The following is a 17,341-nucleotide window of genomic DNA, read 5'->3' on the forward strand; positions in this document are numbered from 1 at the left end:
AGTTCTCCACAGGGTCACCAAAGTATCAGTCCCTGTTAGCTGTCCAGTCCACCAGCTTCTACCAAACCAAAGTGATGATTCCTGCTAACTTACTCCAGAGCTACACAGTGTAAAAGGGCATTTTGTAATATTCTGTTCGCACAACTCTCCATGACTGCTCCTCGATGCTGTCAGCTGGCAGACTAATGTAACCTTCTGTTTTCCTTTGAGTTCTGACAAAAACAAAGCAGTGCAACTTCATTCCTATGTAGACACCTCAGATGAGCGGGTGGTAAAGTAGGACAGCCGAAAGAGGAGAGAGCCACACCACAAGGGTAAGAAAGTTGAACAGAAACTCTAAGTGGCATTAATGCTGACCAACAGAGTTTCCAATGTCAGGAGAGCTGACTGCATAGGTGAGGATTTTAATTTTCTCCAATCCCTTTGAAATAACACGATGCTGAAGGAAAAAGTCTTCCCTAACAGATGGCCTCAAGGTCAGGGTTTAGTAATTAGGAGATACCCTACCCAAACTGCCATCTCCTTGTGTACCCCAGGCAGGGGAGGGCAGAGAGGGAAGGCTTGCAAACGGTTAAAGCTTCAGCTAAACAAAAGTCAGGAACCGTGTAATTAAAACTCTACCTTTGTTGTATTGTCAAGAGTTAGCCTGTGACATAGGAAATATTTAAAGGAGCAGGCTGTTCAGCTAATTTGTGTGTGAGTGAACTGCTTAGACAGTCCTACCCTAAATTAACTGTAAGACCACCCACTGAGATTGCCTCATAAAGGGCCATGATTGCTCAGCTTCCTTCTGTATAACCATTCAATAATTACTAGATAAATGCATAACTAAAAGCTCTATTACACTAATAATTTGTACTGAGATAGATGTGTGGGACACCATGCTGGGTTAATTTGTCATCCCTGCAGCAAACTTCTAAAGAGGGCTCTTTTGCAGAGGAGTTGTGTTAATATGTTGCTCCAGTGAGGACATGTTAGAGCAACAAGATGACTTGGTCGCTTAATCTCCTAAAGAGGCAAAATGCCTGGAGGGTAAGTGCCAGAAAGAAGAAAGGGGGGTGATTAACACAGTGGACCCAGATTTAAACTCATCCTGACAAAAGGAGCTGATCTAACCGAGCAAAAGAATGAGAAAAGGGGAGTGTTAAAATTACTAATAGGAGTTCATGCATCCCTAAAAATAATATCAAAATAAAGTGCTGGAGGAACAAAGTATTTTACCCATCCTTTTACTGATTCTGTGTTCAGTTTCCTTGCTCCCTTGGATGTATATGTGAAGTTAAAGTATATGCTTTAAACAGTGTAGTGAACAATAATATTTTTATCATTGCTTTATGCCAGACACACACAAAAGGTACATTATTGCTTTAAATATGGAACCCATGTTTAAGCATCAGAGCTCTGGATTTTCAACCTCCTCTATTGACAGAACCATAAATCATGTTAAAGTTAAGTGAATTACTGTAGCGTGGAACTATAGCTTTAACAATGTTTATGTAGTATCAGTTTACCATCTACAGAATGAAAGGGGGAAAAAAACACTGATATTAGAAATGGGAATGTGGAGTCCTATTAACTTAACATCAATATATCACTCCAAAGTCACAGATTCCATTACCATGCCCTTTTTAGTATCAAAGCAGAATTATATCATCACGCACATAAAGGTTGTGGGTTTTAAGAGAATTTACATTTCTATTGTAAACTTATCAACTGCATTTCATTATAAGAAAGACATGATATATTCTCCTAGCAGTAGTTTTTATCTTATATATGGGAATACATCATGTGTATTAAAAACAATAATACTATGCAAAAGTTGCCAGCATTTGAGGTGCAGTGGAAATTCTACAAATAGGTTAAATTAGGGCGGTTTTGACCTCTAGCTACAGCCTTGAAAGGGAGAAGTGCTTACTATAGTTATGGGTTTTATTTCTGTACCTATGTAACCAGTTCTATAGTATTCTGATCTCCCAAAGGCAGAAGAATTTTGACATGTTGTAAAACAATCTGCTCTAAATAGCTAACTTAACTGGCCCCCTGCCCATGCCAGAATCTGGAACCAGCACTCACTTCAGCTCTACAGGTTTTCACAAACAGCCTGTAGTACTCCACAATCCAGAGTACACCAATAAGCCTTGTGCCCAAACACAGCTTTAAGCGTATTTTCCTTTTGCTAGGAACTCCGTGGGCCTTGGCAAAATGTCCCTCTGACTCCCACTTGCTCCTGCAGAATTTCTTATGGAAAGAGCATTGCTGATCAAAGGATCCAGGTGCCTTATACCACTCTGGTCTTCAGAGCAGCAAAGAGGGGCTGATAGCCAGCCCCAGCTTGAGATACCACAGGTCTGTTTTTTCAGCAGCGCTTAGCCGACCACCTGCACTTGACTTCTGGAGCTGAGAGATGGATGTCCTGTGATTCAGTCCTTTTTGATGTCCCTGGGCAGGAACAAATCCTCCATCCATCATATTTAGGGTATTTGTATAACTCTTGCATTGGTCAGCTGTTTATATTCTATTTTGAATGTTTCACCTATGTTTGCCTATATAATGTCGAAGTAAGTATCAGTGACACCTAAATCTTAACCACGCTAAGAAAGTAAGGCCTATTATTCTCCCATCCCATGATTTCCCACTCTTCTCACTGCAAATGAGGAATGCAAGACAGGATCAGTCTGAATTTAGCTCATCCATGGACCTGACAGACATGATACTAAACAGCCCTTGTGAAACATTATGGGACTGAAGCAATACTGAAGTTTTCCAGTGATGTGAGCACCCTTCATAGGGCTGGTCCAAGGACTGGTCAACCCAACCCTCAGCAGCTCAGTATTTAAGTGGAGGCGAGTCCTTGCTATCCTGAATAAGAGATTGCTTTGCATTTATCACCTTAATGTCTGTTCCTAATGGGCAGTAGGAAAGATGGGGACTTGGAGAAACCTTTGAAAGAGTTAAGGGACACAGCTCCCATTGAAATCCAAACGCAGTTAATGAATTCTCTCTGGACCTCTGCAAATCCCAGCCCAAGTTTCTTAATTATTTTTTTTTTCTTGTTTGGGTAACTGCTTTCCTCACAAAAAAAAAAAAAAAATCTGTGGGCTTAAAGCTATTGTTTTAGGCTTCCATTCTTTACCTCCTGTATTGTATTATACCCAGAAGTGTAAGTTCCTTTCAACAAATCTGGATTTTTGCCAGATCTCCTTATTAAAAAGTCACTCTTCATATTTCCGATAAACACAGCTGTTTCATGGTGTTTGAAAGCATTTCACATCAGCCAGCGTGGTGGCTTAGCCAATTAGTCCTCTAATATGGTCAGTTTTCAGAATAAGTACCTTTGGGGTACAAAGGGTGGGATACCTCTTGCATAATTTGAACTGGCACTTGCATCACTGAAATGCGAGGAGAAAGCTTGCAGCACACAGGGAGTTAAAGCAGCTCCAAAGCCTGAAGTAGAAATATGCAGCAGAACAAACTGTTCTATAACATTTCCAGGGAAATGACTTTTAAAAAAATACTTTCTTAATTGTAATGAAGCCAATTAGAATGGCCTCAAAAAAAAAACAAGCTGATAAATATCCTGTTTCATTAAGATGATATTGTTACTATTTCTAGGAAGACTGATCAATGTTTAATGAGCTATTAGTAAACTTAATCATCATTTTACAGAGGAGGTATCTGAGTATTGTGAAGCCAATCCACTGTTGGACTGGTCTGATGGAGGCTGGAACTAGATGATCTTTAAGGTCCCTTCCAGCGCATACCATTCTATGAATCTACGGTTCTACGACTAGCCCTTGTGCCTGTGAAGGAGCAGTGGTTTTCATTCCCCTGACCACTACTTTGAACAGGCCAGGAGTGCAGGGTGATAGTAGGCTTTTCCTGAGCAGGAGAAGGGCAACACTAAATGACCCTTTCAAAGACTTCAAAAGACTATATGAAGAAAGAAATTTCATCCAGTCATCTGGACTCGAAAGGGTTGGCAAGGCTTTCTGGAAGAGGAGATAGAAGGTGGATGGATCAATATGTCTTTCACATATGTTGGGCCGTGCTGGTGGAGGAATCTGTCTGAGCACTGCAGGTGTGATCACAAAGTTCCTTTACCACATCAGTGAGCGTTCCGGGGGAGAAAGGATCCCATGCATCTTTATTAGGATTGCTCCTTTGTTCAAGCAGAAGGGCCTCAGAAGCGTACTAAATATCTGAAGAAAACTATAACCTGTTTCATATTAACTGATTCTTTATTATCTGATCATCCCATTGAATGGAATTCACAATACTGGCTCGTCTTCATTTGCCTCAGACACATGAAGTGCTAACCTAATCGATGACAGCAACCCATTTTATTGGTTACTTAGTTTGTTATTGGCTACTACAAATCAAGAAGGGAAAGGACAAGACAAGCCAGCATGAGGAGACATTTGAATTCAGCGTTGTGAAAAACCCTCTTACTTCTGTGCTGCACAGCCCCACAAACTCATAAACCACTAAAGAACTCAGTGTAGCACCAACAGCTGTACTGCATAATTACTTGGCCCAATAGCAGTAGTTTTAAAATACTGGTCTATCTGTTGCAGGCCACCATACATTATCATCTCATTTTCAATAAAAAGTCTGGGATGTTTCAGAGGAGCTTCAATGGAATTAGTATCATGTGGGCTTTGAAATATTTATGCTTGCCTTGAGATGGAAGGATAATTCCTGCCTCCACCCCTCCCCACACAAATAACAGATTTAATAATGTCAAATAGTCCAACTCCCCCATACCTAAAGCAGGTAGAAATGAAGTTCTGATGTGGAAGCCACGTATTTTCAGAGGTTGTAGGACTTATCTTTTATGTCATTTAGTGAGGTCAATAATAAAAGATAAATGTCACAGGCTGAAAGACGCCAAGAGAAATACGGTTTGGCAGCATGGAGCTGCTTAGGGATACATAAATAATAAGTCAATAAGTAAATAAATAATAGACAAAGACCTATTTTATCTTCCATTTGAAGATCTCAAAGAATTTACAGTCACTGATTGAGACTTGTAATATCCCATCGGAAGCACCTAAGTCGTAATAGCCTCTTCTCAGACACAGGAAAATTTGCATCACCCTGGGCATGGTTTTTGGAAGCAATGACTTTATAATTTTTGTGAAGTGTTTCTGAATGCCATGACTGAAGGAGCTTGTCCATGGCCACTTACCCCTTCTTTAGAGGCAAACAGGGAAAATAGCAACTGCTCCACTGCCTCGTGTCTTTTAATTGATTAAAAAGTGTTTGTGAGGATCCGTGTATGTGGCCACACGGTTGTGTTGTGCACTCAGAACTTGTCTGAAAGGCCGTTTTTGCATGCAACAGGGTCGGTGGCCACAACACAGCTATCACAGTTATGGTCTGTTTCTGGGCCAGCAGTTTTTAGACTTTAGCATTTTAATCTCTTCTCTCTGGTGTAAGGCAGGCACAGTTGTAATGTTTGTTGATCAGTTTAACAGTAGTATATTCTGCTTATAAAGCAGCCCTTCCTACTTGAGAAATTCAGTATTTCCCAGTCAGAGACTGCAAAAACAAACCTTTTGGAGAGGCTTATTTCGCTCATTATTTCTTATGCTAATCCGTCTACTCTGAGAAAACGAACCCTGCATGTCAGTATACGGCACAGACTGAGGACTGATGTCCGTTCAGTCTGGTTTCCTTCCCCTAGTCTTTCCCATGATCAGCAGAAAGCCCTCTGAGGCTGTGCTGAGGGGTTGGCCAAGACACTGAAGAGGAAGCACTTTCCTGGGGCACTTTCCCTTCCTGAATTATTGTTGCTATTTCTGCATTCATTTTTCTTCCCTCTCTCTTTGGGAAGATCACCGATAAATGCTTCCCACTTTGTTTTCTACCCTGACATGCTGAGGAGGTCAAGACAACAGAGAAAGACGCTACTTACATGCTTATGAGTATTCCTAAAAGCCATAACACATCTTTCCTATAGCAAATCAGGTTATTAAACAAAGAACCATACCTTGGAAAAGCTAAATATAGCATGGTCTCAGACCTAGCTTTAAATTTCCACATGGGTACCATTTTTTATTCCTTCATGTTTGATTGAAATAGCATTTCTAGCTCCCTTTCACCCAGCGGAAGAAAAGGGATGAATTTGTTCCCAGATGCGTACAACGGACAGTGCAGTTGTGTAACAGTTTCAAATAGTATTAACAGAGCTGGTGCTTAAATGCCATTTCTTTTATAAATGTTTAAAGAATCCCAAACTTTTTTACTCAATTAGATGTTTGCCACATGAATTTTCATTTCTCCCTTTTATCTTCATCCATCATCTTCCATTTGGCATACAAGGAAAAGGGAAACTATGAAAGGAGATACAAAGAAAGAGGGGGGGAGTATGTTTTATATCAAAAATAAAAGGACAGAAATGTTGTATGCTAATGAAGGTTTTGTTGTAGTCATCAAAATGCTTACCACCAACTTTAGCTGAACCACTGTTTGTGGCGAAATGTTTTGACAAGCTCTATAAAGTGACTGTTTCTTCCTGGAGATGATGCTGATGCATTCATACCTGCAAAGTGGCTATGATGTAAGTGTCATTAAAGCGGTTACACCTCAGGGGTTGGTGTAAGGGAGATGAGAGGCTGGCATGTTGGGTGGAATTCACCGAACTGAAGGTGCGTCTAGACTGGAGGCATCTACCTCGCGGCTAGTACCTGTGGGCTCCCTTCACATCCACTGGTGAGCCAGTCTGCGTGGTCAATGAAGTCTAGTCAAGGGCAGTGGTTAGGGTCTCCTTAGACGCCATTAGTTCTATTTAGTTCTCCATTAATTAGTTCCGTGGCAGACACCCACATTTACTGGGGTAAATCCCACATTATCTCTACCTTTGATACCACACTTCAAAGTTACAGCCTCTCCCAGGAGTTTGGGGACAGGAAAATGCCCTTTATTTCTCCCTTTGAAGATTTGGGGTTTTTATCTCTAGAGTTTTCAAGTATGCTACAATTTCAGATGCAAACTCAGAACAAAACTATTTGCCTTAAAAGTGAACAAGAAATAATTAACTAGGTTTGTGAAAAAACAAAGAGATAAGCCCAGATGTGCAGACAGGTTGAACAGGCTGGGCACACAGGTGTTTGCCTTGGCCATGGAATAACTGTCAACATTTCCATAAAGGGAGTGTGGGATATGCTGCTTCTTGTTCCCTTTTCCCAAGTGAAGCACTGCAGCATGGCTGTGGGAAGACACTGTTTTCCAGTTCAGCCCACATGCCACAATGTCTAGCTGTTGTAAGAAAGGTGTAGCCCATGCTTTCCAAAGAGTTTCTCTGGATGTACATCTATTTTAATCAGAGGTAGTTGAAGGCTGCATGCTACCTTTTGGTTCCTCATCTCCATGGTTTCTTTCAGTGGCGGATTCCTGTTTAGTACCACACATTTAGTAGCATTTCTCTTCCTGTTGTGAATAGTTCAAGCAGCATTAAGGGCAGCAGACTGGGAAGACTTGTAGGGTTAACAGGGATGCAGGCAAGCTTTTTATAGCAAGGATGAGAGCTTCATATTCATCCCATATCAGCACCCCAGGCATGAGTGCGGTTCTTTTTGGTGGTGGTGTCACAGCAATCATTCCTATCCAGTCGAGGAGAAAGAAGTACATAGAAGTGCTGCCCAGCCAACCCTCAGTGAACGTTTACAGGATAATGCAATAGGTTTCCTTGCTGCTGTCACTGAGTACATGTTTTATTCACATCTTCAGGCTCCAAATTTGATAATGGTTTAATAATGCTTAAGAAAAAGATTGATAAAGTCTCGTATTATAAAACTGGCGATGAACAAGACTAAGAAGCAGATTTTAGCTTTTATTTAACTTGGGGGTTTTCATAACATTTGTCATTAAATGAGCGTTTGCTCATTTGTATTTAATTTTAGTTTATTCTCTGCATCTTTCCAACTTTTCTGAAAAGTGCCAAAGGCTTTTTTTTTCCTCTGGTATATTTAACTTCAAAGCCAACACTTGAGTTCCTGTAGGATATTTCCTCCCTTGCACAGACTTTATCTAAGTGGTTATGTGCGGTGTACAAGTGCAGTATATGCACATGGACACCCTTGAAAGATCACTAGGATAGCATGCCAAGGGAGCAACAGGGATGCAGTGATGACTGGTAAGGAATAAACTGATTTACAGATGAGCTTGTGCACAACCAGATCACTTGGCCATTCCAAAGAGTGCATTCTCATCTTAGAGGGGAAAGGGAGAATTTATAGCACTATGAATGGCAGCAGTAGCTACCTCATGGTGATAACTAACAGTAGAAAAAACAGTTGGCTAACAAGGGTCCAACCCAGTATATCCTGAAGGCCAAGGAACTGGGCAAAGGTGCCACATAACATAGGAGAGTGTAAGAACTATAAACTGCACTTATAGTTCTGTTGAAATCAGCTGAGGGTAAAACCTGTCATTGACAACAGGCTTGTGTACATTGCACCTTTACACCTTCACTGTAGTACATTTTCCAGCTGGCTTGTTGGCCCATAAATTCACCAAATTAAACTTCATCCCTGAATGCAAGCTGGGGGCTTGCTGAAGATTGGAACCCAACGTTTTGCAGGAGAAACGTAAATGGGATTTTCAGACTGATCTTGCCACTTTGTGCATGTTCATTAGATGAAAACACGTTACTTAAAATAAATGTTCCTAAACTGAAGTGGAAAAAAAAAACCCTCAACAACAGAAAGTGTTAGACCAAATTTTAAATTATCAACCATTTATAGTACAATGTAAAATGGATTCATATGTGCAAATCCAAGCTACATGGAATGTCACTTCAATCAACCATACTCTCCCAAATACATATTCTCATTGCCTGATTGATGAAGACTGCTGTTAAGGTGATGAAGAGTTTTCACTGCCACGAAGGACTGCTCATTCCTTTATACGTGTCCACTAAAAACACAGAAAATCCTTCAAAATGTCTGGCTCCATTTGCTTTCAGGATCTAGATGAAGTGAGTGTAGGACACAATGTGGTCTAATATATTAATTGTGCAGATCAGATGTATCAACATTACTGTACATTTAAAAAATAGACTAAAACAACAGTAGATTTAAACTGTTTTATTTTTCCAAAGGCAAAACTCTATATAACTTCTTTGTTTTCTTTCTTATAGCAAGTCCACATGCAACACCATCGACTCTTCATTTTCCAACATCACCCATTATTCAACAGCCTGGGCCATACTTCTCACACCCAGCAATCCGCTATCATCCTCAGGAGACTCTGAAAGAGTTTGTCCAACTTGTCTGCCCCGACGCTGGTCAGCAGGCTGGACAGGTGGGGTTCCTAAATGTAAGGAAGCCGTTTTTATTTCTTCAGAAGTGTTTGTCCTATGTAAAATTAACCATGGGCTGATGGGGTTATTTTAACAGCATGCTGCGTCCAGGAGCGCACCTTGAATAGCGGTTGGAGACGGGAAAAAAAACGCTGCTACTGCAAAAATATTTTATAAAAACAACCAAAAACCTCCCCAAAAAACCCACTCGACCACATTGTGGTGAGATGAAGTTAAACTATCAGAGAAGTTGGTGATGCAGTGACCTTTCAGGTCCCTCCGCAAATGACTTTGCTGCATGTGCTGTAACCTTGGTGGAACCAGGGTTAACAAAATATGAAGGCAGAATAATTTTTATTCATTATTTTTGAAGTTCAGGGGAGAGTGGGGGGGGGGGGGGGGGGGGGAAGGAGCAGGAAAAGGGAGGGTGAGAAACAGATGTTTCAGATCAGCTAAGTTCATTAAAAAAAAAATACTGCCTTATAGCACTTTAGATCAAGTTGACCAGTACTTGAACTCAAGATGTTAGAAGTACAGTTTATTACGGTTTGTTATTTCTGTAAGAAGTTATCTTTCCCCCTTATCTCTATGAAAAATTAAGCAGAGTTCCAAAGCTTCAAATAACCATTTTCATATTTTTTTTTAATCAAATAAAGTGAATCATCTTGCTATTATTGCAATAGCATTCCGGTCAAATACAGAATGGATAAATTTTATGTAAATCAAATCTAGAATAATGCTCTGAATATTTCATGAAATGTAATGCATGTAACTTTTTCCAGCCAATGAAGTAATAACTGGCAAAATGACTGTTTCTCTCCTGACATACATACGATTGAAAGTGTTAATGAGAATTAGTTTAATTATTAGCAGCTAATTTATTACACTTATTTAATAAGCTATATTGTTCTCAGTGCTTTCCTTTCCCTAGCAGAAAAACTGACTCGACGTATTTCAGCCAGTACTGGCCTTGAATAATGTCTGCAATATGTTAGCAGATACATTTATGTCTAGACAACAAATCAATATAGTGCTTTTCTTTTTCCTTGAGTATTCATTTGCTTAATTTATCCCAAACCATTCAGCATTATGAACTGTTAGCACACTCACAATGAACATACAGCAGGGGTCTTCTTGGCAGGAAAGGGACCTAATTGTGAGACAAGATAGTGTTTGAGAGATGTCACTAATATATTAGTTTATTAAAGGTACTGGATGTTGGAAAAATAAATATCCCTGAAGGATTGCTTCTTGCTGCAAACACTAGTCACGGCAGTCTTTGAAGTCAGTAGGAGTGCTATTAAGTTAAATGCAGACGAATTTGGGTTTTATTTATGCCCAGAAATAGTTTTGCTCTAGCACAAGTGTGATTTGCACCTTTAAGGCCTTTCGTCAGTGCCAAAGCAGGTGAAATGAAAATCAGGTCCCAAGTGTTTGCCAGTACGAGTATTCTGTCCCCAGTAATTCAGGCTAATGGAAACCCTAACAGGAATTAAAATATTATTTTCTTTAGCAGTACTTAGAATATGGATCTGTGTTTAAAGCTGAGCTTTTATCATCAATGGAAAAGCCAATGTTCAGTGCTAGAAGAACTGCAGTGAGATCAATTTGTAGAGTGCTGTCGAAAGTGATCTCATCATTTTTGTCACTAAAATGGAACACCTCATTCACAGGCTGTCCTACTTTCTCTCTGTAATGGTATTTGGCATCTCTCTGTATGGTTTTCAAGTGTCCAGACTGCGTTACATTTAAAATGTAAACTTCACAAGTTGGGGGAAGGGGAGGCATTTTTTTGAGCCTGCTTCTTGTTTTTGTGATACTTGAAAACACTTTCACTTGTGGACAGGTTTTTCTGGTGATTAATTGAAAGACCACACTTAGCTGAGCCCGTTCTGCCTGTGACTGACCACGTCCCAGTCTAAAGGGAGGGTCGGTTTATTTCCCAGGGAGTAAAATGAAACAGTTCTAAGTTCAGTCGGTTCTCCATATGATCCTAATGGCAACTAAACTGTGAGCTGCACTATTACTAACTCAAAAGGGATGTGGGAGAGCAGTTACTTTAATATATATTCCTTCATTTTCCTGTAATAAGGTATCAGCATGACTTTTCAGAACACCAAAAATGCTTGGGTTTTCCCTTAATGAGCAGTATCTTTAAGAAATTTGCACTTGAGTCCTTGGCACTGATATCCTAAGGATATAACAGAGACACAAAACTGGGGGATTTAAGGGGTCAAAAATACTGCTGCAACCATCACTGAGCATGACTTAGTGGCTGCAGGAAATGTAAAGAGTAGCAGGATTTAACCCAGGGCAGTTCACACCAGCTGCTAACAGGACAAATGTTTAAAAGTGAGAATTTCCATAGTTCCACAAGGTTCCCAGGGCTTGAGACTAAATTCCTTGAAGAAGCTGGAGAATTTGACCCAGCGCTTCCTTTGCCACCTCTCAAGTAACTGTAAATGTATTGCACACAGCTTTCAACTAGATTGTTATTACTGGAGGTTCCTAATAGCTGGTTTTTAGTATAATTTTTGTCTGTTTGCTTGTTTTTTGGCAGCCCAATGGTAGCAGCCAAGGCAAGGTGCACAATCCATTCCTTCCTACCCCAATGTTGCCACCACCACCTCCGCCACCAATGGCTAGGCCTGTGCCTCTGCCAGTGCCAGACACAAAACCTCCAACTACATCAACAGAAGGAGGGGCCACCTCTCCCACTTCTCCAAGTAAGTATAGACGCAGCGGGACCCAAGGGCTAACAGCAGCACTTGACGTGCTGCCATCACCTTCTATCGACTGTTAAGAGATGAGGACTGACTAGTTGTTGGGAAATAGGAGAGCTCTTTGCTCTGTATGAGGCAGACAAAACTCTGAGCTGCTTCTATATTAATGAGAAAAGAGTTAGCGTAAGGTTACAGTTTTATTTCTGACTTTGTTGCCATTTCACATAACCATGGATGACAGGAATCAAGGCCAGTAGCTGAGCTGTGACACAGACCTTGGACCTTTGGGATATGTTTTACTGTCACGAGGAGGCAAGTTGGTATCTCAAGTCAGTCTTTAGAGGATAGCTACTACATGGAAGTCAGACAGCTTCTCAAAAACATTGCTGCTTATACATACTGAGCTAAACTAGAAACTCTTCTGAGTTTACTCCATTTATAGTTCTTTGGGGAATAAGTCTTCCTAGATTAACCCAGACGTCTTTCCCTTATGACTTGGTTCCTGAGCCCAGCATTTTGGGCAAGAAGCTATGGTATTTTTTAGGCCCAGGGAGAAAGCTTTAATCCTTTCTCCACCACCCACACGGCTCCCATATGCATTTTGTGTAGCCACAAGTCAAATATACAAATTCCTGGATACACACTTGGGGATACCACTTTGGACTCACTCTTCTGGGAAACAAATGTGATTCAGCTGGGTTTGATGCTTTCAAAAAGTCTGGATGTTCAGGGAGTTAATTGTGAAATGATTTAATGAAGCTATGCTCAAACTGACATTTAAAAACAAAAGGGAAGCTTTCAGTGCTTTAATGGCAACTGTAGGGGACTTGTTCCACAGTGAAGGGAGTCCAAATAACATCCACAAACAAAAATCAATCTAATCGAAAAAGCAAATCCCTTTGTGTGCTTTTCAAGCTTATTATTTAAATGCTATATGCAACCACTGCTTTGATGTGCAAAAAGGTGTTCACTATTCAGATCATGTGAAGCCTACATTTCTAAAGCTTCATGTACTGTTCAGGAGATTTGCACAGGTTCCAGGGGGTATCTTTAAAATCTGGTGGTTCTCGGAGTTCTGCATTGCCTTCTGCTCCATGATGGTGCATAACTGCAGACTCAGCAAGATGCTCTGGCTCGCTTTGAAATGAAAATGGGTTTTAGTATGAGACAGTCTGGTAAGATTGTGAACATGATCTTCTAGAATCAGGACTTCTAGAATTGATCAGCAGGTTTTTGTTGAGCTGTTGATTCATTCCCTCCCCTCTGCTCCTCTTTCTGACCTCAGGCCAACACTTGTGCTATCAGAAAGTCTTGACGCTTTCTAATGGAAGAACCTGTCTTTTAAGTCCTATCAATAATAATTCAGTGGTGGAATCTAAAAGGTTAATGTTTAGTCATAGTTATCACTGAGTGCAGTCAGCAATGCCTTTTTATTTCCTTGTCTTCAGAACCAGGAAAAATGAAACTAGGTCAATGTATATTTGTCATTACAGTTGTGACTCAGTTTACTGGCAGTGTCTGGTGTCGAAACGAAAAATTCCCAACATCATTTTAGCAGTAATCGTAATGATTTCTATGATACTGCGATCCTGTAAGCAACCTAAAACGTGTGTCTGGCCTCATTCTGAGCTGGCACCAAACCAGTTCGCAGACCATCACCCATCAGCTTGGGCTGGTCACTGTGGCTCAGTGCTCAGCAGACAGCTGCCACATTAATTGGGAATCGAGGTTTTTCTCAAGAGCAGCCAGTTAATGGTATTTAAACAAAAGATTAGGGAAATAATTACTGTTTGTTAATTAGCTACGCTGATGTCTAAACATATAGTTCTGTACATATTCAAGGCGCGCATCTTCTCTTTGGTGAGGGTTTTGAATAATAGTGACTTGAGTGGTAAAGAAGCATATAATTTAATTTAGGGATAGATTTTACAGCAAAGTAGATTATAGGAAACATTTGCTAAGAAAAAGATATTACATGTACACCAAAGCTTTATGTGGCTGGCCACATCAAGAGTCAAACAAACTGAAGTTCCTAGCCTTGCAGGGAGAGAGAAGGGCCCACTGGACTCCATTTAGTGTGTCAATCAGGACCAACCCTCCATTTTTGCCCCTGTTTATTTTTTCCTTAACTAAATATTAGCCATCAAATAACAAGTGCAGATTCACCAGAGTTTCATAAAAGCCACACAAAAAGGTGTTTTCCATGGTTACAGACTGCTCGAGTGCACCGGTTCTGGGAGTGTCGCTGGGTTATGGCTGGCTGCCCTGCAGAGCTTTAGGATATTGGAAAGTCACTTATGCAACAAAGGCAGGAGTGATGTTAGATTTTGGCCAGACTCTCTCCTTAGCTGTGTGGAGGCGAATGAAGCCCCCCCTGCCAAGGAAATGGAGTGAAAGGGGTTGGCATTTGCTCCATTCTCCTTCCCTTTTTTGGTCTAAGCAGAAAGCCCTCCACAGAAACAAAACGCAGTTACGGCCCTACCAAAAATTGGAATATGGCCCTCCTGAGGGGTGCCGGAGCCAGGAGCAGCTGTTCAATACAGCACAGCCTCCTGGGAATGAGAGCTAGAAATCACAACAAGGTGGTTAATGATTCTCAGAGCAATAGTGAAACTCTCCAGCTGTGACATTAACCAAAACATGAACATTAGTGCTGTCCAAGGAAGGAAGAGCCCCTGGAGATGCACACCGGGGATTTACCACTACTGGGTGGCCAGGCATGCTCTGGGTGTTGAAAATTTCACATGCGAATCCCATCCCTTTGGAAAGCCAGCATTTTCCTCAGTGAGATGACACAATGGAGATGGGATTCATGAGGTTTGGGAGGGTTCGTTTTGCCTCTATAAAAAGCCGTTTCAACAGAACACATCCTTGATATCAGAAGCAGTCCCGAGATTATCTTATCTCTCATCTCTTCTTGATTTTGTTTGGTTTGTAACACATAACAAACATAGCACAATATTTTCTTGAACTTGACAGTTTCTGTGTGTAATATCTCATTGCCCAAAGAAAACACCACCTCTGCTACATGCCAGTTGGACGTTATCACTATCATAACTGAATCTGAGCTATGTTAGAATCTGTGGCCCTCATTCTGGTCCAGTGTCTAAGGTACTGCCCTCCCTGTACACCATGATTTTTAAAGAGCTTTTTAAAACTAAATATTGTTTCCTAAAGTTCAGAACTCTGCATGGGAAGAAACTTAGTTAAATTTTCCCTTCTTGGGCGGGATCATTATCAGTTAATGTCCCTTTGCACAAAGGAGCTTTTGTGTTAAACAGCATTTGTGTCAAGGTGAGAAGAACGATCTTGTGGCTGTAGTACTGGATTCATAAGGCTCAGTGCTGGGTGCTGCATTTGGGTCACCACTGTGCAATGCTCATGCAGGCTTGGGGAAGAGTGGCTGGGAAGCTGCTTGTGGAAAAAGGACCTGGGGCTGTTGGTCAGCAGTGGCTGATCATGAGCAGCTTGTGCCCAGGCAGCTGAAAAGGCCCCCAGCATCCTGGCCTGTACCAGCACCAGTGCGGCAGCAGGACCAGGGCAGGGATTGTGCCCCTGTGCTGGGCACTGGGGAGGCTGCACCTTGAATCTTGTGTTCAGCTCTGGGCCCCTCAGTACAAGAGAGACATTGAGGTGCTGGAGCGGGACCAGAGAAGGGCAGCGGAGCTGGAGCAGGGCCTGGAGCACAAGGGTGATGGGGAGCAGCTGAGGGACCTGGGGGGTTCAGTCTGGAGAAGGCTCAGGGGGGGATTTTATTGCTCTCTACAAGTGACAGGACAAGAGGAAATGGCCTCAGGTTGCACCAGGGGAGGTTTAGACTGGAGATTAGGAGTGATTTGTTCCCCAAAAGGGTTGTCAAGCACTGGAACAGGCTGCCCAGGGCAGTGGTGGAGTCACCATCCCTGGAGGTATTTACAACCTGTAGCTGTGGTGCTTGGGGACATGGTTTAGTGGTGGACTTGGCAGTGCTGGGTTAACGGTTGGATTCGATGATCTTAAAGGTCCTTTCCAACCTAAACAACTCTGTAATTCCATGATTCTATAATCAGATTGGATTTCTCTCCCTTTCTCTGCTATGCATTGACTGAGCACCCTCTGGGCAAGCTATTTTAGCTTTCTGTTCTCTTCTTTCCTCATCCATAAAAAAGAGGGTGATGACTGTATCATTTAATTTGTTAGAATTTGCAGTTCCCTCTCAGATGCTCGGCTGCAGGATGCATTGCAGTAGGAATTGCTCTATTGCACCATGTTCCTCCAGTTAATTCTCTTGCTACAACTCCCCAGTGGCTAAACTGACTCCTAGTCCTCTGTGAATGAGTAGAGCTCTTCATATCAAGCACAGGTCCCTGTCATCTTGGTCTGTAAAAGAGTGGTGCATTAGGTTATCGCTCCAAATCATCTTTACCAACCAGAAGTCTATCCTTTTAATACAGAACTGTCTGATAAATGACACACTCCTATACTTAAGATAAATTATTTCAGGAAAGTATATTTTAAATTAACATTCTCCTACTGCAAGCAACTTTAAAATACATGACATTCCCAAAACTGTTTGTTTGTCTTGTCTTTCATACAATTTCTTGCCATTTTGGCTAAATATCAAAGCTGTCTGTGTGAGCAAATGTTCTTTCTCTGCCAGCTCCTGCTTTGCTTGTTCCTGAAGTGAAGCATCATAGCAAATTTGTGGCATCACATTCATTTCCTTGGCTATGGGCTATGATGTTGCAAACAATCCTTAGTGAATTCCAGTAGCAGAAAGACCAGGCTGGGCAGGAAGATGTTTCTATTCAAGCCCAATGGGCCAGCTATCGTATACTGTAAACTAGTGCAGATCTAGGCAGTTCCCATGGAGCAAAGCTGATAAAGACGATGAGAGATCTGCCTAAGAGACCTGGCTTCTGTTCCTTTCCATGCTTTGGCTTTTCCCTTTGCTAAAAAGGAGTTTGAAGATCCCACCATAAGCTCAGTCCCTGCATACTATACATAATATGACTCAGTTTAACTAGTGAGAGCAGTTTGCCTCATCCTAATCTAAGAACAGAGTAGAGGATCAGAAGCCCTGAGACTTCCAGGAATCCCACCTCCATGTCAAACAAGGGTATCTAGATGAAGACAGTAAGATATGGCTAGAAGCTGTGTTGGTGATGGTGTAACCAATACTCAGTAGTGCTCCCTTTTCTGAACCAGATTTCACTATAACAGGAGTCACTGCTAATATGTATTCCATATTATGAATATTAATTTTCTGAGCCAAAATGGCCCCTTACAATCCACAAACCTCTCGTGGCATTTTACAGTCAAGTGGGACTAGCAT

General features: G+C 41.4%; 1 protein-coding gene across 15 annotated transcripts in view; it reads left to right on the forward strand.

Annotated features, from left to right (window-relative positions):
• Positions 1–17,341, forward strand: part of NFIA (nuclear factor I A) — a 359,817-nt gene that overhangs the window by 311,079 nt on the left and 31,397 nt on the right. For 13 of the 15 annotated variants that reach the window (XM_057409347.1, XM_057409352.1, XM_057409348.1 and 10 more), the window contains 2 exons: positions 9,143–9,321; positions 11,865–12,030. In XM_057409347.1, the coding sequence (XP_057265330.1) occupies positions 9,143–9,321; positions 11,865–12,030 (345 nt within the window). The remainder of the gene's footprint in view (positions 1–9,142; positions 9,322–11,864; positions 12,031–17,341) is intronic. The other 2 variants (XM_057409345.1, XM_057409360.1) reach the window with 1 other exon arrangement.

Source organism: Pezoporus wallicus, unplaced genomic scaffold (genome assembly GCF_028554395.1).
Source record: "Pezoporus wallicus isolate ANWC-B61680 ecotype Strahan unplaced genomic scaffold, APGP_CSIRO_Pwel_v1 contig_8108, whole genome shotgun sequence".
NCBI classification, from domain to species: domain Eukaryota; kingdom Metazoa; phylum Chordata; class Aves; order Psittaciformes; family Psittacidae; genus Pezoporus; species Pezoporus wallicus.